Here is a 24745-nt window from a genome sequence, read left to right on the forward strand (position 1 = left end):
TTCAGTAATTTTGTCTGTGCATACACAATAATGTTATTTGGCTAAATTATAAGAGCCCAGGCTCTGAAGTTAACAAGGTTCAAATCTACATTCTATTACTTAACAGCTTTGTAATCTTGGGCAAATTTACTGACAACCATAAGATTCAGTTTCTTAATTTAAAAATAGAGTATGATAGTACTTCAAAGTAGCACTAAAATATGTTAATGTTTTAGCAGGATATCTGACACAATTAAAACCACATAATCTTATCATCTGACAGTCCTGGAGGCCACAATTTCTAAAATCAAGGTGTGAACAGGGCTGCGTTTCTTTTGGAGACTGCAGGGGAGATTCTGTTTCTTGTCAACTTTTAGAAGCCCGAATTCCTTGCCTTGTAACCTATTCTTCAAGCGTTAAGGCAAGTAGTACAGCATCTTCAACTCTCTCTCTCTCTTTCTCTCTCTCTCTCACTGACGCCTACTTATGTCTTCACAGGTTTCTTCTGACTCTCCTGCCTCCCCTTTTCTCTTATAACAACTCTTGGGATTTTATTGAACATATCTGGATAATCCAGATTAACTCTCCTTAAATTATTCACATCAGCAAAGCCTATTCTCCATGCAAAATAACATATGGACAAGTACTGTAGATTAAGATATAGACATTTTTGAGGAGGGGGTAATATTGTAAATGCAAAATAAGTATTTTAGGGGGGTAGGAAAAAGAGTGACAATCAGGCTCTAAAGTTTGTATGAGATATTAATTAATAACTTTCTAAGGACAGGAGAGTAAAAAGTGTTTGATCATGTTAGAGAAAAATTCTGTCAGTAGTTCCCAAAAACATACAGAAGGGAAAATAATTTGCACATTTCTTTATCAGTAAGCTATAAAAATATCATAATCCCTTTTTTAATGTAAATTTCTTCATCTTGATTTTATAGAGATACATTTTGCATGAATAAGTATATAATGTGGAGACATTTGAAAACTTTATAAACTGTACCAAATGAAGGAAAGAATACACTGCAGTTAATTGGTGCACTCCTGCCCCTGACAACTGCTGATTTGATTTCTCTAACTACACCTTAGTTTCGTTTGGCCTATAAATGAATACAAATAGAACTAAAGTAAATGTGCTTTTTTGAGTTCAGCTTATTTAATTCAGCATACTATTTTGAGATAGATCCTAACACCTTGCTGGTGAATTCATTATTTCCCCAATACTCAGTGGCTTAAAACAACAAATATTTCTTATCTCACAGTTTCTGTGAGTCAGGAATTCAGTCATGGCTTAGCTGAGTGCCTCTGTTTCAGGATCTCTCATGGCTGTGATCAAGGTGTTAGCTGGGGTTGCAATCATTTCAAGAATAAAATTTGCAGAAAATCTCCTTCCAAGATACCCCTAAGTCTCTGGGCAGGTTCATGTTGACTGTGGGCTGGAGTCATCAGTTTTCTTGCCATGTGAGCCTCTCCTTAAGGCTTCTCATGCATGGCAGCTTTCTGCCCTGAGTGAGGGCTCCGAGATAGAGAGCAACAGAGAGTGATAGATGATAAGAGGGAGTAAGCATGACAGAAGCCAATATCATTTTATAACCTATATTTCAAAGTGACATCCATCACTTTTATCTTATTTCAAGGAGTCACTATGTCCCACCCAAACTCAAAAAGACAACATTGCACAAGGGCGTAAATGACAGGAGACAATACACATTAGAGGTAATTCCAATAGCTGCCTACCAGAGCCTGCCCTCTGACACCTCAGTGATTCATGTTTCTCTCACAAAATATACTTCTCTTCACCCAAGTACCTCAAAAGTGTCATCCCATTATAGTGTTATCTCAAAGTCCAGAATCTCATAATCTATTTCAAGCCTAGGTGTTGATGTGTCCATTTTTAATTGGACTAATTGCCTTTTTGTTGAGTTGTGCTGTACATACATTCTAGATATTTAAGCACATGTCCTTGTATATAGTTTCTCTTCATCTGTAGTTCTGTGAAGCTACAAAGAAATGTTATTTGCCCCCCAAAATACAAAATGCAATGCTGGGACAAGCGTAGAAAAATGAATACAGCTATTCCTTTTCAAAAACAGCAAAATGGCAGACACAAAAGAGTACATAGCAATTCTGAAATTCAGCCAGATAAATAGAAGTTCATTGATTAGGGCTCAAGGCCTAGGAATAATTTTCATGACTACACTCTATGGACTTTTTTTTTTTTTTTTTTTTTTTCCTGCAGTCTGTCTCGGTCTTCCTTTTCTTCTTCTTCTTTTTTTTTTTTTTTTTTTTTTGGAAAGTTTGGATGGATTTGCAACTGAGTGCTTTTCTTAGCTGGCATACTGCCATTAGAATTTTGGGGATAGAATAATCTCTTTGTTTCTGTTAAATTACATTGGCACATTAAATTAAATTGTAAATTACATTAGAAAACTATGTTAAAATTCAAGTTACAGTTACATGTGTAGGGATATATTTTTGGACTCTCTAATCTGTCCCTTTAATCTGCAATATCTATATTTTATCCTAATGTGATTTTCTTGTGAGACCTGAAATCAAGTACTGTTAATCTGCTGATTATGTTTTTTTTTTTTTCCAAACTATTTGACAATTATAGGTCATTCCCATTTTCATGTATCAGCTTGTTAATTTCTTTAAAAAGTCCATAGGTATATAATTTGGAATTTCACATACTTTATGAGTAAATTTCAGGGAAAATGTATGTGTAATATTTTGAGAAATTGACAAATACTTATCAAAATGGCTACACCACTTTACAATTCTATCTGCAATGTATAATGTTTTAAATATTCCTTACCCTTGCCAATACTTACATCTTTTAAAAATGTTAGCTCTCCTAATGACTGTGAAGTGGCAACCGATTGTAGTTTTCATTTACATTTCTGTAATGACTAATGATGTTGATTATCTTTATTTGTTGTTTACGTATCTTCTTTTGAGAAGTGTGTACTCAAATTCTGCATTCCTTTTTAATTAGGCTATTTGCCTTATTGTTGAGTTGTGCTATTTATAAATTCTAGATACTAGATCCTTATCAGATATAATAATTTGTACATATTGTCTCCCACTCTGTGAGTCATACTTTCACTTTTCTGGTAGCACATTTTGAAGCACATCAGTTTTAATATATATATTTTATCTATATTTGTATTTGCCTGTGTTTGTGACATCATAGTTACAAAGCATTGCTTATTCTAATGTTGTAAAGATTTACATTTGTGTTTCATTTTAAGATTTTTATTATTTTATCTATTACATTTAGGCTTTTGCTTTACTTTCAGTTAACTTTTGCTTGTAAGGTGTTGGAATACAACCTTTCCGCCTATAAAACTCTCTTTAGTATTTCTTGGAGGACAAATCTAGCAAAAAAATTTCTGATTTTGTTTATCTAGGAACATTGTAATTTTTCCATCATTTTTAACAGCTAGTTTGCTAGATATTGAACTTTTAGTTGATAATATTTTTCTTTCAGCATGTCGGATATATAATTCATCTTGCTCCTAGCTTCTCTGGTTTCTTATTAGAAATCAGCTGTTGATTTTATTGACAATGTCTTGCCTGTAACAAGATTCTTTTCTCTTGCTACTTTCAGGATTCTGGCTTTGTTTTCTCTTCTAGGTGTTTGATAGCAATGTGTATCATTATGACTCCCTTTTAGTTCATGCTACTGAGGTTCATTGAGCTACTGGAATGTAGATTTGTGGTTTTTATCAAATAGAGAAAGTTTTGTGGCTTTATATCTTCAAATGTTCTTTCTGTCTCCTTTTCTCTCTCCTCTATTTCTGTGACTCCCATTATCCATACGTTCTTAGGTTTAGTGGTGTCTTTTATGCTGTTTATTTTTTCATCATTCTTTTTCCTTTCTGTTTATTAGGGTGAATAATCTCAGTTGACCTCTTATCAATGTTGCTGTTTCTTTCTTCTGTCTTCTTAAATCCGTTGTTGTGCCTCACTAGTAAGTTTTCAATTTCCATTATTATGCTTTTCTATTTCAGATATGTTAGTTGTGTCTTATAATTTTTATTTTGTTATTGATTTTTTCTATTTCATGATATTGTCTTTATACTTTAATTCTTTATACATTGTCTTCTTTAGTTCTTTAAACAAATTTATAGTAGTCCCTTTGATGTCTTTATCTAGTAAGTCTTATTCTCAGACTTCCTCATATGCAGTTAATTTCTATTAATCACTTTTATTCCATTGTATGTGTTATAGGTTTTCCTTTCTTTAATATGTCTTGCTAAGAACTAGGCATATTAAATATTATAATGTGGCAAATCTGGAAATCAGATTCTCCCTTCTCTATGGTGTTTGTTGTTGCTGCATTCGTTGTTGTTTGTTTAATGAGTTTTCTAAAATCGTTTTGTAAAATCTTTATTTCTGGTTGTGTTTGCTTGTGGAAGTCTCAGCTTGCCTTAATTATCAGTGAGTTAATGGTTTGACAGAGATTTTTAAATATCTGGAACCAATATATATACTAATATTTACTGTGGGGCAGTGTTGTATATGTTGAGGTATACCTTCGACACTCAGTTGGAAAGTTTATAACTCCTCCTTTGCCATACATTTCTGCTTGCAACGACCTCAAGTTTAACTAGAAGTTAGATCTATGTTCCTTGTATGTCTTTTCTAACCTTTAATTCCTTCTCCAGATATTTGCAAAGTATACACACACCTGTGACTTCTAGATTTTCTGAAATATGTCAGAGCTTTTAAAAGTTCCTTATAAACTAATTCCCTAGTTTTCCTTTTAAGCATTTTGTTATTCTATTGTTTGTGTTGTTATTCATCATTTCAGGAAGTTTTGCTTTTCAAGAATTTCCTCTGATTGTTTTTGAAAAACTCTTTGGTGAAAGCTATTTGCATTAGGTAAATTCTGAGTCAGATCAAATAACAACAAACTTGAGAGTGGGGTCTTCCAAGGAATCATCACAGAGTTCACATAATTAGACTTTTAGGCGCATGTAGCCTGAAGGAACTCCAGCTCAATTCTGCTCCCTCCAGTGGCTACCAGGCTGCTGATTTTGACCTTGATTTGGGGATCTTGGTTTTCAAGGCTGCAGTGGAGGTAGAGGGATGGGAATAGAGCAAATTAACATACCTCAAAGTTCATTTTTGAAGATATGAAGATTCAGACATTTTTCTTATATACATTTTTCTTTTTTATATACATTTTTCTTCTGTACATCCCTGGAATGCTGCAAGACTTTGGTCAATTTCCCAAGTTTGGAAAAAGTTAGTTATTATAATTTTTGGCAGTATTTTCATTGCTTTAATGGAGGAAATAATTTGGAGGTTGTTTTTCCACCATTTCTACTGAAGTCTCCGTACAGTTATATATAATTTATATATGTGTGTATATATATGTGTGTGTGTATATATATATACATTTTGTATATATACATTTATACAATATATACATATACAAATGTATATATACATTTATACATTTGTGTATATATATACACACACATATATAAAATATATATTTTATATAAATATATATATAAATATATATATATAAATGATTTATAAGGCTTGGTAGATGTCTACAATATTGTTTTTATTTTAATTTTGCCCCTTCTGTTTTTGTTTTCCAGTGTTTCTTTCTGCTTTATCTTGGTTTATTCAAATACTTTTACTATTTTGTTTTAATTTCTCTATGACTTTCTCAGTTATGTATCACTTTATTAATTTTAGCATTTATTCAAATGCTAATAATATTCATTAATAAAATAATATGTTGAAGTTTATTTGGAGTAAATATTGTACCACTTCTTATCGGATAGTTTATATTTGCTAGGCTATTTACTTTGCTTATTTCCTTCATGACATTTTTTACTAATTTTTACTTCACCCTTCAAGCCTCCTTTTTCACAAATGCTCTGCTTTTATGACAATATAATAGCAATTACCTATCCCATTTTTTCTACTTTCTACCTATTATTTGTTACCTTATAAAACCCCGCTTATAATGTTATTATTTTTGCTTTTAATAGTCAGTTGTCTGTTTAAATTGAGATTTAAAATAAAAACATTTTTTATATTGATCTCTTGACTGACCGCTTTAGAATTCCTTATTCCTTTCCACTATGCCATGTTTTCTCCTGGTATTATTTTAATATTTTTACACCTTTTTGTTATTTTAAAATTGTTGTTTACTTATTTGATATGCCTTATTTAAATCAATAATAAAAATTTCAATTATCATATTTTATTATTTGATAATATTTATTAAAATCTAATGTGCATGGTTACTGGAGCTATGAAAATGATTAAAATTTGGCTCCTCCCCTCAATGAAAGTAAAGTTGGAAAGATGAAACTTTTAATAGAAAAGATAGTACAATATGGACGTATTGAATGACAAGGCATTCTTTGGCATCAGAATGGAGTGGCAGCTTATTACGATGAGAAGTTCAGAAGCAACTTCACAGAGGATGGGAAACCACTAAACTCTGGACAGATAAATAGAAAATATCTAGTTTAAAGGGGATTAGATGCGGATGGGTTGGCACTTTTAAAGCCAGCTTATACAGTTTAGTTTGCTGAAATTTAGAGTGATTGAAGAGCCAAATGATTCAGTGAGAAGCCTAGATAGGCATCAGATCAAGATGTAGTCCTTCTGAAACTGTGGGGAAACTCTCAAATATTTTACGCCGAAAAGGATCAAACTCAAATTTCTGAAATAACACATTGACAAGCAGTGTGAATGGACTGGATGGAGAGACAAACAGCAACAGAGGTAATGAGACCACTTACAGGATAACTACAAAAATCTAAGTAAGAAAGTATGATGTATGAATGAACCCAGTGGTAACTGTGATGGAGAGAAGGGGTGAATTGGGGAGACTTTTAAGAAGAAAGAATCACAAAACCTTTGAAAGATTATAGTGAGGAGAAATGGTGAAAGCAAAATCGATATTAACCATAAAATTTCAATCTTGGGTTACTGAGAGAAGAGTAAGAAAGCTCCAGCTTCTTACTTTGATACACACAAGAGAAGATATAGGAGTTCTGACTCGTAAAATGAATACTTTGGACTTTATGATTGGAAAAGTTCTGGGCCGGGCATGATGGCTCACGCCTGTGATCCCAGCACTTTGGGAGACCGAGGCAGGTGGATCACCTGAGATCAGGAGTTTGAGACCTGCCTGACCAACATGGTGAAACCCTGTCTCTACTAAATATATAAAAATTAGCCGGGCATGGTGATGGGTGCCTGTAATCCCAGCTACTCGGGAGGCTGAGGCAGGAGAATTGCTTGAACCTGGGAGCCGGAGGTTGCAGTGAGCCAAGATTGCTCCATTGCACTCCAGCCTGGGTGGCAAAGGGAGACTCCGTCTCACAAAAAAAAAATAAAAATGAAAAATAAAAAAATTTGAATAAAATTTCCATTTTTAATAAACTTAACTGTGAAAAGAATTTGTGCACAGCAGCAGACTTTGCAGGATTTTTATTTCAATGTGGAGAGTTATATGGGCTCAACCATGGGTTGAGTAACCCCATTCTCCAGCACAGGAAAACTTTAAAAAGACACTCTTAACTGTCTTCCTTAGTTTGCCTCAACCTACAGCTTCTCCCCATTCCCTGAATTCACAGAGTGAGGACTCAATAGGTCAGAGTTTTGCATTTTGTTTTTTTTTTGGTGTGTTGAATTAACTTCATCGTGTTTTTAAATTTCTCCCTCTTTATAAAATTATGTTATTCAATAACCAGAAGATGTTCAGTGACATTAGATCAGTTTCTGTCAAATAATATGGTTTAATTCACAAGGTGGATAATTAAGAGAAAAAATGTGATGAGAAATCCCCACACAAATAATTTTTGAATAACTTTTAGCTTTTTTATTTAGGGAAAAAAAAAAAAAAAAGAAACAGGACTATAGATTGAGATTGTCTTTTTTTCTGGGAGAATTTTCCCTGAAGAGAAAGTGAGTTTCTCTTAATGCCTTTATTGGAATATCAACTATTCTGTGGATCTCACTCTTTCTTGCTCACTGAGCTAAAAACTTCTTGAGGACAATGGCCCCTGTTTGATTCACCTTAGCACATCACTTGATACATAGTGGGGATGCAATTAATTCTTTCTTCCATTCAGTTACATTGAATTGGATTTTAGCTGAGAATACACATGAGAACATATTGATACAGGCCAGAACTATGGCTGAATAAAGGTATAGAAATGACAGGGCTTAGGTGGGAGAAATGAGAGATAGTCAGGGATACAAATCCAGCAAAAAATTAAGAAAGACTTCAGAAAGCCATGCAGTCATTTGAGAAAATATTAACTGGAAATATCTAGAAAACTTGATGAAATGGCCTAGTAATTACAGCTAAATTAAGGACAGAATTTTAATGCTCTTTTTTGTGTGCTGGTTGGCCTCCTGCCAGGAGATGGTGCTTTCCAGAGAGCACCAGCTGTGGTAGTATGGAGAGGAACCCATGGTGGGTGGGGCCCTACAACTCCCAAAAGTATATGCCCTTTGTCTTCAGTTACCAGGATGGGTAGGGAAGTACCACTGGGTGGGGGCAGGGCTAGGCGTGTCAGCTCAGACTTTTCTTGGGCGGGTCTTGCTGCCGCTGCTGTGGGGGATGAGGGCAAAATTTCCAGGTCAATGCAGTTATGTACCTAGCAGGATTATGGCTGCCTCTGCCGAGTTGTGCAGGTTGTCAAGAAAGTGGGGGAGAGCCGGGAGTCACAGGCTTCACCCAGCTCCCACGTAATCTGAAGTGCTGGTCTCACTCCTACCATGGTCCCATAATAGCACCGAGTCTGTTTCCAGGCAATGGGCAAGCAGGCCTGAGAACTTACTCCTGGCTAACGCGCTTCCCAGCTGCAAAAGAAAGTAGGGCTTTAGTGCTTCCTCAGCCCGTGGATTCTACCTGCAGGATTTGCATCCTCCCCTTAGTCCAAGCAGGAATGGATACTGCTTCCTCTACCTCTGTATTTTGCTTGGCTTTCTAAATTCACACAGTTCCAGGTGAGATCAGAAATCTTCTCCCATAAACCAGACCTTCAGTTTCCCCAGCGGGGTGTGTATTCAGGGGCGATGATCTCCCTTTCCCTCTTTCACAGCGTGGGCACTTCCAGTATTTGGGCTGTCTTGGGGGCCCTGCAGGAACCATCTGCTTCCTTCAGAGGGTCTGTGGGTACTCTCAGGATTCCAGATATTCCTGCAGTCATTCTGGGGCGAAATTCACGATGCGAGCCTCCACATCCTGCTCTGTCCATCTGAGTTATAGCTGCGATCTAGTCCTGGCTCCCATCCACCTTGATGGATTAAATATTTGAAAATAAAACTTTATTTAACTGTTTAACATAACTTTTTACACATTTATTGGTGTTTAAATAAAAATTATGGTTAATGCAGGTCCCTTTTTCACAGAGACTAATATATTATCAGTTAGCATGAGATTGTAACTGCTTAATGTGTTTTATTTCACATCAGTTACTTATTAAGATTTCGATTGATTTTTGTTTCATTTGCTTATACTTTAAGAATATAATACATTCTGGAATGAAGGATACATAATACCTCTCAATGACATGTATCCCCTATGTTTTCACATTTCTTTCACATTGTGTCACATAATTTTATGCAAGTTTTGGAGATAATGATCAATCATAGTGGAATTACTATATTTCTGCCTTTATTTTTGGCTTCCACTGAAATATTATAAATATGTTTTCTACTTATAAACAAGTGTATAAGTTATGTAGCCCAAAATATTACAGTTTTAAGTCAATGACCTATCTTTTTAACATAGCTTAAAGTCCTAATTAAACTCAACTTTCTAAATGAATGGCTCCACCACCATCTTCTTAACCTTTTAAAGTTATTCTTCCCCAAGGGATAGAATATGATTGTATTGAGCAACTTTGCATTAGAGTGAAAGCTATACATTTTCAGGTCCTGATCCTAATGTAGTCCAGGGTGAATAAATAGTTTTCTAGAGTGAACTCATGTGAGTCACATTGACTTTCTAAGTGCCATAGGTTACTACTTAATGCTAAGAAAGTGAGTTTATTAAAGTAATGCTAGAGATTACTAGCATTTTTGCTTCACTAGGGTGACTGCATTTTCTTTTTTTTTTTTTTTTCACCCCTCATTCCTTGGCTGTTCTCTAAAGAGCAGTTAATTAACCCTACTTTATTATGTGATGAGATACCCAAAGACTATCTGTTCTTGCTTTAGCACAATAAAATGTCTGTCTTTCAGCATGAAAATACAGCCTAGTTTGCAAAATCCCATGGCTCTAAAAGTATAAATAAGGTGTTACATTCAGACCCTGCTACTTGGTATTACTAAACTGATTAAAAAAAAAAAAAAAAAGAACTCCACTGTATATAACTGAAATCAAATTTATCTTCCAAATATCTTTTCTTATTTCACTGTAAAAAAATCATGGACATCTCTCTTAAGTAGTATAGTGACTAGCTAAGCTTGTAACCTATATTTAACTGGTTACTGAGTCACTACCATGTGTATATATGGAGTATTTCTAATTTCTATGCTCTTTTCAAATTCTTTCATTTGATGTCTCATTGGTGACCCCACTCAGAGATGACATATTTCTATCATCATAATATTCCTAACCAGATTTCTAATCTGGTTATTATTATATATTCCTAATCTCTATTCAAGAGCTTTTTCTCCATTTCTCAAGTTTTCTATGTCTGCAACTACCCTTACTGTTCACATATTTCATTCATTCATCATTTTTTGGCTTCCAAAAATTAATAAAATACTTCTCTAGAGTGTTAAAACTCATTTATTAAAAAATTCAAGACAAAATAGTCAAGGTTTCTTTCAGGCTCCATTCCTGTTGCAAAGTGTATGTTATAAACAGAACTGAGATTTGAGAATAGATGGGGTGGAGGAGAGGGAATCTTGAGAGTAAACCACTTTGCTACTTCACAAGTGGTTATCATCATAATCATATAAAGTATTAGTCAATCTACTAAATAACTACTACAATGGTTTCCCATTAGTGTTACATGGGTATGTGATTATTTCAAGATTTAACCAGGCTGGCCAAGAAACTAAAATTTCATTAATAAAATGATCATCTACATTATTTAAAAACTCATGCTAAATATTCTCAGAAAGCAATGTAATCTAAATACATTTTCATGATATTTTGGTGTAAGTTTCATAATATTTGGTATAAGGTTATCCAACAATAAAAATATTATTGAATTATAATTCACTGATCTTATTGCAATATAGGTTCAAATTAGTCATGTCTTCAGAAGCATTTATGCTGTTTATTAGGTATTATAAAAACTTTAATTATAGAAAGTATATGTGAATTATGATAATGGTACTCATGTGGAGTCATATTCAAGTCTTAAAACTGATAGCCCTAAAATTACTGAAATTTTTATTTTATATATGAATTACTAGAATTTATATAGAGTGTATAGTATATATATTTTAGTAGATGCTGTAGTTTAAGAACTTTACTATTTCTCTTACATATTTAAGCCTATTCTTCTTTAAATATACTTAAGTATCTGTAATACGAACCTAACTGTACACTTAGTATAATTTTATATTACTACATTTTGTTAGTAATAAAAAGACTAGGTGATATCAAATAAAGTTCACTAAAAATGTTTTTCATGTATATATATATATATACACACACACACACACACACACATATACCTATCCTGAAGATGAATGCCAATTTTCATCATTGTTAAATTTTTAGAAATTGTTAAAAGGCATAACACATTATGCAGAAATGTTTTATATAGTTATAAGTACAAAATATAGATTTATAATTTATATATAACAACATAATAATTACCAAACTATCTCACCTTTTATAGTTTAATGACAAGTATTCTAGAAAAGGTTTTAAAAACATTTGGTAAATGAATTTGTTGATTTACTTTGCTCCGTTTTGGTCACAGATTGATGTGAAGTGAGAGAATATGAAATAGGTTGCTCTACTGATAATTTGTGGGTATCTGCTTCATGAGAGATGAATCTTTTCTTCTAGTAACTAAAATGATATGTTAAGAGACATCAATAAATAAACACATTTTCATACATGGATACAATTGTATCACCCAATTCATTCTGCATTCTTCTTTTAGTATCCAGTTTACTAATGAAGTGTGAATCTTTGAAAGTTGTGTATTTTTGCTCATTTTTATGCAAGATCTAAATAAACATTTTTAAATGGTTTCATTTGTTGAATCTTACTCTGTGATTCCTGTCAAAATTTTGCCCTGGTAATTTTGTACATGTTTTCAAGAAAGAAGCAAAATTATTCCCATACTATCATTTATGTTTCAGTTGCCCTAATTTTCCCAGAAAAAGTCTTTTTCTCATATTGCATTGTCTTTTTCTGTATTTTGTCTTTTCCAAATGTCTTCTGAGAGTTCAGAGACTTTAAAACTCAAAAATGTTCATGTTACTATGGCAAGAAAACTGAAATGCTATGTGAACAAGGTTGTGTTTTTTCAATGTTTCTACGTGTCAGAAATGAGAAAAAGGTAAGTCATTGAGGTTATGTGACCAAAAGGGTTTAATATAAAGGATAACTGTTCAGACCTCTTGGGAGAAACAATCCTTAAAAATATATTTGTGAACTGAGGAAATACTGCTGTTATTTCTAGCTAGAAATATAGCACTGGCACTCATGGAACTATTTAAGTGAATTCGGTGTTATAGCACAATCTTTAGCAAAAACTACATGCAGTTTAAATGACAACAAAGTGTATTATCTTAATATTTCAGGTATTTTTCTTATTGAAGATCTCTTCTCTAATTTATTTTTACTTTAATAATATCTATTCAAATATATTTGATAATTTTAATTTTAGTAAGTGTAGATTTGTTACTATATTTCAGTTAATTAAAATGAGGGCCTATTTATCAACTAAATATCAACTACTATTTAAATTTTGAGTTAAAGTTTTATAATCCCTAACTAAAAAAATACTCTATCCCTAAAAAAGTATTTTATTTATTTATTTATTTAATATTATTATTTTTGAGACGGAGTCTCACTCTGTCACCCAGGCTGGAGTGCAGTGGCACCATCTCAGCTCACTGCAAACTCTGCCTCCCAGGTTCACGCCATTCTCCTGCCTCAGCCTCCTGAGTAGCTGGGACTACGGGTGCCCGCCACCACACCTGGCTAACTTTTTGTATTTTTAGTAGAGACAGTGTTTCACCGTGTTAGCCAGGATGGTCTCAATCTCCTGACCTCGTGATCCTCCTGCCTCAGCCTCCCAAAGTGCTGGGATTACAGGCGTGAGCCACCACACCAGGCCAAAAATACTCTATTTTTTAATATTCTACATCAAAGCCCTTCATATTAGAAGTGATTTCATTTATTTTTTTCTAATTATTAAACACATGACTGTGACTATGACTTAAATATGTGCCTCTTTTGTGAAAATTTTAATAATTAATTTGAACCTCAATTTGTCATACGATATATATTTTTTTCTAGTTGTAAAGTTGAAATCAATGTCAAATAATTAAAACAAAATGAAACAAAATATATTATTTTCACAAGTACGGAAGTCAACAATAATCTGGGAATTTATTTTCCCAACTTTATGGCAGTTAGTGGAATATGGATTTAGTAAAATTACAGGGCCATTTTTGTTTTAATAAATATTGTTTTTTGGTTTTTTCTTAGTTCAATAACTGGATCTCTTAGACAAACCATGATAGCAATATCCTTATTATTAACCAAGTGAAAAAAAGAAAAATACTGCAGAAAAGTAAATGATAGTAGTAACACACAGCGCACTATAAAGGGAAGAAAAGTCATAGTCAAACAAAGTAATTATAGGTAGGGAATTTTCAGAGAATATAATGTGAGGTCGGAATATAAATACATGCTAAATTATTCCATGTGTATTTCACAGCTTCACTCCAATTCTGACAAAGGTGATGGATCTGTCAAGTACATCCTTACTGGAGAGGGTGCTGGGACTATATTTATCATTGACGATACCACGGGTGATATCCACTCAACAAAAAGCCTAGACAGAGAGCAGAAGACCCACTATGTGCTTCACGCTCAAGCCATTGACAGACGTACAAACAAACCTCTTGAACCTGAATCTGAGTTTATCATCAAAGTGCAAGACATCAATGACAATGCTCCAAAATTCACAGATGGACCATACATTGTTACTGTGCCTGAAATGTCAGACATGGGTAAGAAAAATCATTTTTATTATTATGCAATTAACATATTTTTAAAAATAAAAAAGTCATCTTTAGAACACCAATTTTTACTTGTATATGTATCTAGAGGGGATACATATACATAAACTTCATATAAATATGAAGTTTCAAAACATTTTAGTATTTTTTGAGGCATAAAGTGTTAAAGACTATTGGGTCTGGCAATTATAATATTCATTGAAGTTGATTTCTAATAATGTAAGTGTAGGTAGTAGTTGGATCTCAAGGGGAAAGAAACATACATTTGAAAACACGTGGAATACGTGTTTTTTGATATGTCTTTTCTATGACGTGAATTCTATATGTATATTGTTAAGAACATACCAGCATATTCAATTTGATTATTTGCGCAGAAGAAAGATTCTAGAATGTCTGAAATTTTTGTCTCCAGGTCTTTTAAGCTTTCAGTGTATGACCAAATTATAATACCATTAATAGTTGTTGCTACATTAATCAATAAAACTTTTCAAATATTCCTAAGCATTGACATGCCTTATTTATTTAAAAATATATGACAGCCCTGTGAAGTATTTTGAAAATCATTTTCAAGACGTGCAAACTGGCATAAAGTATTTAAGTCACTTTTGAAAATTCACATATTTAGAAATAGCCAAGTAGGCATTATTCCAGGTTCAGCTGAATGCAGAGCCTACACTGCAGCCAGTGTAATCATGATCCAGGGCTTGAGTCACCCTAATGATCTGCGGCTTTTTCACCACTCACTGGTTTCTGTGGTGTAGCTATTTGAATTTATTTTTGTTTATTTTTCATTTCATGGGATGATTTTTTTTTTAAGTTTAAAATGGTTCTTCTGTGATAATACTTTTTGACTATCTTTATGAGACTCTAAGCTTTGTAACACATTTATTGAGTAAAGATTCCATATATTTAATTTTACTGCATATGTATGAGTATTGTTTTAGATTAAGGTTCTTATAGTCACTTAGTCACTAATCAAATCAGTCTGTGAATTTGATATATATATATATGTGCGTGTATGTGTGTGTGTGTGTGTGTGTATTTCAGTGGAAGATGGCAGCATCTTTCCTCTCAACTCCAGATTCCAGCATATGTTAGTCTTCTTGAGCTAGGCAGGTAGCTCCTGCAGTCACTGTAGGAGCAGGTAAGGAAGACACTGCGAATTCTTCTTCATAGCTGAAGTCTCAGGGGAGAAAGCAATTGCCAAACTCGTTCCCTCTGGACCACAGCAGAAAACAGGAACCAGCCTGCAGGAGCCTAAGAGAGGCCCAGAATGTTGATCTCCAAGGAGAGTCGAGGGGGAATTAAAGGCTTCAGTATGATTAACTCTGGTGGGTGAGAGTTTGCATGGGAACTCAAGGACAGAATTCTCTCTGCCACATCAAGGAACTGATGCCCACAAAACTAATCTCCTCTGCCTTAGGAAGGCAAAGAGCTCTATGGTGCTCCCACCTGTGAGAGTGCTCCTGGTGAGCTATTTCCAAGACAAGTAAGGGTCCCCAGGAGCACAAAGGAAACTGTCATAACCACAGGTGGTAAAGCTCTAGAGAGAAAAACAGGCAGAGCAGGAATTACCCAGAAAGACAGTACACTAAACAGTAGTCAATATGAGCATTGGAGGGTTTTTACGGATGCCACAAACAGATTTCTGTAACTCAAAGCCTTTTGCTTTAAACAAATAAGTAAATAACAACAATAAAGAAAATCAATATATGGATTGAAGGTGTGAATGGTAACTGATCAGACCTGAATTATTGTCCTGGTACCTAAAATCATAACTGACTGGAAGAAGTAGCTAATAGCCATGGAAACAAACATAAAATTGTGGATATTGTGGGAAAAAGAAAGCAGATATAGAGAACATATTCATTAGACCTATCATGTGAATAACATGTGTTCTTGGAGAAAAATAAAGATCAAGTGGAGGAAAGGAGCAATCATAATTTTTCTTGAAGTGAATAATATACTGACTTTATAAGTTTAGTTGACTTTCCAAGTTCCAGGAAGACTTAATAAAATAAGAATCAAACATAGTTGAAAATCCTGTTAAAGTTTTAAAGCCTAGTAAAAAAGAGAAAATTTTAAAAACATTCAGATTTTTTAAAATTAGCTATGAATAAAAATGAAGATGCTACCCTCACATTTATTACATGAAATAGAGGAATCTGATAGAGAGTTGAGTCCCATTTACAGCCTACAGAGAAAACACCGAAGCCCCAAATCTATTGTTCAGAGAAATATGATCCATCAGCTAGGGCAAAATAAATATTTGGAGAAAGATCTGGAAAGTCTATTATTCTCCTACCTAATTTAGAAAAACATTTGAGAAAATAGTTGAAATTAAAAATAGTTGAAATAAATCAGAACAGAGATCTAAAAGTCAAGGAAAATTACAAAGAGGAAAAATGTTATCAGCTTTTTGAACTCTGGAATAGGGGTGTGTGTGTGCGTGCGTGTGTGTGTGTGTGTGTGTGTACACTGAGTTAATACGAATGGATATTTTTGAAATACTGTCAAAGGATGCCACATAATCTATGTGAGAATCATGAGGCATAAAGTAATTTTTGCAGAAAAGACTGAGTTGAGGACTCGGGAACAAGTCAAAGTCGTCATCTGGGGTTTGGGAAGAAAGATGGGAATGGTGAAAAGTTAATATTCTTAAGTTCTCTTACTGAGATGAGTATGGTTGAGGGACAAAAATTTAATATCTGAAAGTAGTATAGAAAAAGGACAAGATAGAGTAAGTTTCAACTCTCTGTACTACTGTGGTTTCAGGCAAGATTCTATTGAGTTATTTTATGGGAAACCTTAAGCTGAATATTGGAAATTATATTTGGTCAGTAAGTTTTTGTGTGCGTGTGTATATACACACATTACTCTAGGAAAACAAATTCATACAATTCATGATAATAACATATAATACATAGTGTAACATGAATGCATAGAACATGATACGAAAGTGGAGGGAAAAATTCACTTTACATTGTGTTCTTAAGAATGGGTGATATTTTCATTAACTCTAACTCTGATGTTTTTTTTTTTTTTTTTTTTTTTTTTTTTTTTTTTTTTTTTTTTTTTTGAGTCAGAGTCTCGCTCCACCACCCAGGCTAGAGCGCAGTGGCATGATCTTGGCTCACTTCAACCTCTGCCTCCCACATTCAAGCAATTCTCAAGTGTCAGCCTCCCAAGTAGCTGGGATTACAGGAATGTTCCACCAGGCCCAGCTAAAGTTTGTAATTTTAGTAGGGGCGGGGTCTTGCCATTTGGTCAGAATGATCTTGAACTCTTGGTCTAAAATGATCTGCCCTTCTGGGCCTCCCAAAGTGCTGGGATTTGAGGTGTGAGTCACTGTGCCTGAGCAACTGTGATTTTAGAAACCAAAAGTTGATGATATTATAGGGCAAAGATCTGCAGACAATGGTAGGGGAAACAAATCTGTCCTGCTCCCTGTTTTTGTGCATTTACTGAAACACAGCTACACTCGTTTACTTGAAGATTGTCCGTGGTAGTTTTGGCACTGCAGTGGCAGAGCTGGGTGGTCATATCACTGGCCCACAATGCCCAAAATATTTACAGTGTTTTATTTAAAAAAAAAATGAGTTTGCCAGTCTTCATTGTAAGCTATTATAGGGAGATCAGAGGCAAGGAACAATTAGAGGATGGTGTCATAGTTCTGATACACAAGGTATCTGCTGATCTATAGCAGTTAGTGTTCTGCCAGCCCTACTGGACTATATATGTATACACAGAAATATGGCAGTTGTTACAAATATATGGGATCATGCTTATTCCCTTTGGGTGGATACTGTTAGTTATCTAATGAATATCCAGGCTTCCCTTCTGTGATACTAAGATAGCCCAGTTTTGTTAGAGAATACAGATGTGTTGCAAAATACGCATGTACATGCACAGAAAACATCTGAAGGAAATAGACACACACATGTTGTTGAAAGTTTACTTCTAAACACTATATTGTGGCTTTATTTGGTATGAAATGAAAAAGTGGTTCTAAATTTTTAATAAAAATCCTTTTTATAACACTAACACCTAAAATATACTGGTTTCTAATGCTAACTAATGACAAATAATAACATAAGTAGGTGACAACAAAATTTTTATCAACATATGGTGCCTGATAAAATTACTTTTTTTTTTTTACCATATACTCATTAATTCAGTTTTGAATCATTAAAAAAACTCTCTCCATATATTTATTCAATTCTTTCTTGAGTGAGAGAGAGTAAATGCATTTTATGTGCTGAGAGTTGTGATACTGGCTAGTAATATAATGGTTAATAAAACAAGACCACTACCTTTGAGCAAACTGCAGACTTACAAATAGAAAATTCCAATATGATGTCTGATAAGCACCAAAATAGGGGAACCATAGAGTTGGACAGGGAGCCCCACTTGTGGATGACAGAAGACGTCCTCAGAGAATCTTAAATAATGCATAATGGTTTATCAGGTAGAAAAGGAAAAATAGATAGACATTTGACGTACAGGATAAAATGATTTTAAAAAATACTATTTTCTTCCTGGTGAGTTTATAGTCCATCTTGGGCTGTGTGTGTCTGTGTCTGTGTGTGTGTGTGTATGTGTACCCGTGTGTGCATTTGTGTGTTTTGGGGAAATAAAGAGGAAATCATTCAAATAATAGATTTTCTATATAGCTTTGCAAATATGTTATGAGAATACAGAAAAGGCAGTACCAGAGACTTCCTTGGTGTGCAAGATTTTATCAGATTATTGTTTCTTGCATCTCTCGCTAAGTAATAATTATGGAGCCGAAGTAATTGCAGTGCGCTATATTGCCAGTGAGAAAAGCGTAATGTTGTTGTATATTTCTTGTTGGTGGGCAATAATGTGCCGGCAAAGTCTGAGACATTTTGGATGGCTCAATACAGAAAGATGCAAAAATAAACTGCATTCTAAAGCATGTTTTAATGTAAGATTTGTATGTATCTTTTTGATCTACACAATATAACTTCACCAATTATCTAAGGAATCATATTCTCCTAGGAACAGGTTTTTCAATCTTTCCACTATTGACATTTTGGACTGGATAATTCTTTGTTGTGAGGGTCTTCCCTGTGCCTTGTAGGATGTTTAGTAACACTGCTGGCCTCTCCCCAGTAAATGTGGCAGTCTTCCTCCCACTACCACAAAGTGGTGATGTCTTCAGACGTTGCCAAATGTCCTCTGGATGACAAAATTGCTCTGAGTTAAAAACTACTGCCCTGGGGAATGTGCAATATAAAGAATTAAAAATGTCAAAGTAGAAACACAAATTAAATAATATATTTATTAAATGGATGATCCTGTCCAGAGAGACTTTCGTAGTGCCAGAATGCTCATGCCATGTACTTTAAAACAAAAATATGTTCTATCTGGCTAAGTAAGCAATAACAGTGTTTAAATATTAATTGTCATCTTGAAGTGCACAGTATTATGAAAACACTGAGGAAAGTCGTGGAATAAAATGAGGTTATTTGCACCCACAGAAGGAAGAGTAATGGCATGGCTACTTGGGAACCATGAGGTTCTCATTAAAAAATAAAAATTAAAAAAAAAATATATACACACACACACACACACACACACACACATACACATACACACACACACACAGTATAGCCTTCATTTAGAAGACCCCTTGAATTATGTTTGGTTCCTAGTAAGGTACTGGCTGTCATATGTGTGTGTGATATATACATGTATATATACATATATATGACCTATACACATATGTGACATATACACATATGTGACATGTACATATATACATATATGACATACATATACATGTATACAAACACTAAATATTTAGATAAGCATATGTACATCCACAGTATATACTTATCTAAATAATTTCAACAGAGTAAACACATGTGAACAGAATGGCATTATAATATTATCGAGGGCAAATGTAACCTGGATTAATCCATAATAGATGTACATATTTGATCAATGCAAATTTGAGACTTTAAATTTTCCTTTTTTTGTGATATACAGTACATTATCACTTCAGCCTTGATCTTTACCACCTTCTATCAATTATTTTATGGAATTATTTCTTTAATTCCTTTCTCTACAGTTACATTACATGTCTAAGTTATATAGTCTTCAGAATTGACAATTAAAATATGAGATAATGAGTTAATGTGTTTATCACAACATGGAGATGAAAATGACCATGAGATGAAATGATAGCTGGTTTTCGAGTCAGGAGTCAAGTGAATGTTTTTAGAAATTAAGATGAATAAAATTGTATTTGTAAATGGCATTACACTTTCAAATGAAAAGCATATCATAACTGACTAAGAAATTTAACAATAATACAAAGACATAAAATTGGCAATAAAAAGCTGGTAAAGGTGTTTGTCTTAATTGTGCATATCATATCTCTTTTATTTAAAACAGGAATAATTTTTATCTCTTCTCTTTTTATGGAGACATCCTAAAGTTTCTGCAATTACAGTACTGCTTTCACCTAGAATGAGTTTCTATAATTGTATTAACTGAAATTTGTTTCTATTGCAGTCATTATTTTTTTTAAATGTTTTAAATCTAGAAGTTGTTTCAAAAAAAATCTTATACCAGATCACAATGTAGTTTGGCAGAACATAAACTTTACTATTTTCTTTTTCAAATATACATTTCTGTATGAAAATGTACAAACTTTTAGCTCTTCTGTATATTAGTAAAATAGACATCATTAAATACCATGTAAAAGCATTTAACAGGTTGTAATAGGTTATGGAACTAGTAATTTTTAATGTATGACAGAGAATAAAATATTGTATTTTAACAGAATTATAAGTATACATTTGATAAATTTTAGGTTCAATATAATAAACTTATTTTTGCAGCTACAAAAAGGAGATTGTTTTACTGCAAAGTTCCTTTTTCTTGGAAATGCACTGAAACATCTCTAATCTTTTTCATGTCTTCTTTTTTCACCTCCAATCTCTAAGGCCCCAGGCTGTTCCATTTGCAGCTGTGTTTCTTGTTGCAGAGCAACAAGAAGAAACACCAGCTGTGCTGACTTTATTGTGCTTCTTGTTGGAGAGCTGATTTAGTTCTGCCCAAATATCTTGGGATGTTCACCCTGGACACCTGCCAAGATTCTAGTAGCCATTTAAAAATCATTACCCTGGGGCATAATGTTCGGAATGGGATCATCTCCAGAAAGTACAGCCAGCTCTCTAATTCTACATGGAACATTGCAGTACTCGTGAAGAGACACATTGGACAACTGACAAATCAGAAAGTGGACAAAATTGTGCAAGTTTCATAATTTTCTTCTTTATTTGCATAAGTATTCTTCCGTGTAAGTTAGCTTTTGTTTCGTACAAATCAACCCATCCACAATTTAGTGGCCACAAACAATATTTGTTTTATTTGCTCATAATTCGGTGGGCCAGGCTACTCCTCTGCTAGGGTCATACATTGCACTGTAGTCATCTAGAAGCTCAAGTGGAGCTGGTGCCTCCCTCATCTGCAGTGGTGGATGCTGGTTATCAGCTGGTTTTTCTGGGGTCTCAGCTGGGTGGCTTGTCTCTGATCCATGGTATCTTATCCTCCAGTTAGGGGCCTGCTTCGTGTGCATTCTTACGTCGGTAGTTCAAGAGGATAAGAACCAAAATATTAAGGGTTTTAGAGAGGAGGCTCAGAAGTTCTGTTTTTCCACTTTTCCTGCATTCTGTTGTTGTATCCCCTCAGTTGAAGGAAGAGATTCCGTAAATATTTATCGAACAAGTACATGATGTTCCTTTCCACCTACAATTACATCTAGAGGAAAGATTTTGTGGAAATACTGACTCTTAATTTTTGGAACATAATTGTTCCAATATCTGGTAAAATTGCATTATTGTTTCATTGGGTAAAGATTATATATATATAATATCCATATATATATATATATCTCCTTAACTGTGCTGTTGTAAATTAAAGAAAGGCCCAATAAACCAACATAGTTTTTAACTCTTATTCAGTGATTGATGTGATTTACTAGATTGTGTTTTACACTTCAAGTGATTCCTGAGCCTTTCCATTTACCTTTTTTTTAACTTATATGTTAAGTTCAGCAATATATGTACAGGATGTGCAGGTTTGTTGCATAGGTAAACATGTGTCATGGGGCTTGTTGTACAGATCATTTCATCACCCAGGTATCAAACCTGGTATCCATTAGTTATTTTTCCTGATCCTCTCCCTCTTCCTATCCTCTGCCCATTGGTAGGCCCCAGAGTACACGGTTACCCTCTTACCACTTACTTTTTATGAATGTAAATGTAGACCAGACTTGGAATTCCCTAATAAAACTGGTCGTTTCACAAGATAAAATACTTGACTAGAAGATATCTATTTTTCTGCATAAATTGGACCACATTCATATAGATTTAATTGGCACATCATGTTTTAAAAAATATGATAGCCAAAGAATGACTTTCTTGTTTATAGGCCTCGATGTAGAAAACCGAAACACAAAACAAACCCGTCGGAGGTTCTTGGCAGTTTAAAGAAGCAGGTTATGTGTAGGTAATTCTAAAAAATAGAATAAGTGAAATTATTACAGTGGTCAATGGATCATTGAGGTATATAATTTGGCTTTTGAATGTAGCACTTCTCTTGAAGTAGAGAATGTCTTTTTTTGAGAAAATATACATAACAAAATATTTACTACAATTGATCTTAGAGCAACCTTGGCTTATTATTTTAGCAACTCTCACCTTTGATTATAAGTTACTTTGAAATCATCTGATATCATACTGGTCTGTAGGTCCCTTAAAAGTATATTTTAAAAATCTCAGTATCATGTACACATAACACAGTGTCTAAAACTAAACAGGTAATAAATAAAATATGTATAGAATGAGTAAACACAGATTATATACATTTTCACAGAGACTGAGAGCTATTATTAAATGTGACTTTTTCCTATATTTATCATATTCATTCATGAATCAATTTTCTCATTAGAATCATTCTTATTAATTATATAAATTGACTGGAATGTCACACATATAGATCCTAATAATAACAATTTATGTTGTTTCCTTCTTACTAGAATAAAGCAATAATCTCAAAATTGACACTTGTCATAATTCAAGTATCACTAAAAATACTAATCAGTCTATGTTGTTGTCCCAATATTTTAATAAAAGCATATGAATTAAAATTGTTTGTATCATTTTATAAGTTGAAAAATATTTTAAGCAAAAGCTGAAATTATGGTATTAGGACATATACTGAAATTTTATTTTATTTAAACAATCAGGATATATGATAATCACTCTCACTTTTAATTGAACCTGATTTCCAATTCTGTTTGGATAATTTTTTTTTGGGGGGGCACATAATTTTGGATAGTTATGTCCATTTCCTAGGAGTCAGGTGTTCAGTGAATGTTCAGTGATCAGGCACAGAGAGAAAGCTCAACGTCAGAGATGTGGAGTAGGCCCAGTGATTAGAAGGCATCAAGATCATATCTGAAAATAACACACACATACAAAATGACTAGGTTTAGTGTGAGGGCATAGTGACCAGGCATAGAGTGAAAATGACACAGCAGTCAGATATAAACATTGCAGTCAGGTATAGTTGGAAGGTGCAATGGTCAGATATAGATAGAAGGCAAAATGATCAAGGTTAGAGAGAAAGTACAGCATCAGATATAGTGAGAATATACAGCAATTGGGTATAGAATGAATGCACAGTGATTGGGTGTAGAGAAAGTCATCATGATCAGATAGAGAGTAAATGCACAATGGTCAGGTATAGAGGGGAGACACAGAAATTGGATGTAGAAACAAAACACTGTGAAGGTAGAAGGTGAGGGCACATCACTTAGAGAGAAAGCCCAGTGTGGAAGAAGACTGGCAGTGCCATCACGGGTCTCTACTGCTTTCTACCAGACTTCCATTTTCCCAATGGTTTTCAGTGATCAGTCCTTGATCATCATGAATTCATTCTCTTTGTCATAATTGCACATCTTCTTGAAATCCTCTGAGTTTCTCTCAGCCAATTTCACTTCCCCTTTTAATATATAGAAAAATTTTCTTGTACTCATACTCTGGCAAGGAGAAAACTTTGAAATCCTGTTTGGATATTTTTGTCCTGTACAAGCTAAATGGCCAATTTAAAGCTTCCACTACTGTGCCACACGGAAATAACATGGAATATTGTGGAAGTTGCGACCTTTCATAAAGGGGGTGCTACTCTCCAAGTTTATCACAACAGTCCATGTAGATACCAAGAAACAAGCACCCTTACACATAGAAGCAAATGTGATGGCTTTTGTTATATGCAACTGTTTGTGGTAATTTATTATGTAGTATGGAAAACAAGCACACACAAAAACACAAAAATCTAAATATGCAATAATAAGCAATGTGGAATGTAAGCTAGCTACAGAAATTATATTAAACATCTATTATTTTAATTATATTTATTATATAAGTATATATTATAAAAGAAGAGATCGAAGTATTTGTTCTTTGTCTTTCAAGATCAATAATTTACTAGATTATTACTC

At 33.8% G+C, this 24745-nt stretch overlaps 1 protein-coding gene across 11 annotated transcripts in view; it reads left to right on the plus strand.

The window, feature by feature from the left end:
- LOC105467940 (cadherin 18) overlaps positions 1-24745 on the plus strand; it is a 1130742-nt gene that overhangs the window by 849459 nt on the left and 256538 nt on the right. For all 11 annotated transcript variants that reach the window (XM_071099077.1, XM_071099078.1, XM_071099079.1 and 8 more), the window contains one exon: positions 13902-14196. In XM_071099077.1, coding sequence (XP_070955178.1) covers positions 13902-14196 — 295 coding nt within the window. The remainder of the gene's footprint in view (positions 1-13901; positions 14197-24745) is intronic.

This window comes from Macaca nemestrina, chromosome 6 (genome assembly GCF_043159975.1).
Source record: "Macaca nemestrina isolate mMacNem1 chromosome 6, mMacNem.hap1, whole genome shotgun sequence".
In the NCBI taxonomy this organism is placed as follows: Eukaryota; Metazoa; Chordata; class Mammalia; order Primates; family Cercopithecidae; genus Macaca; species Macaca nemestrina.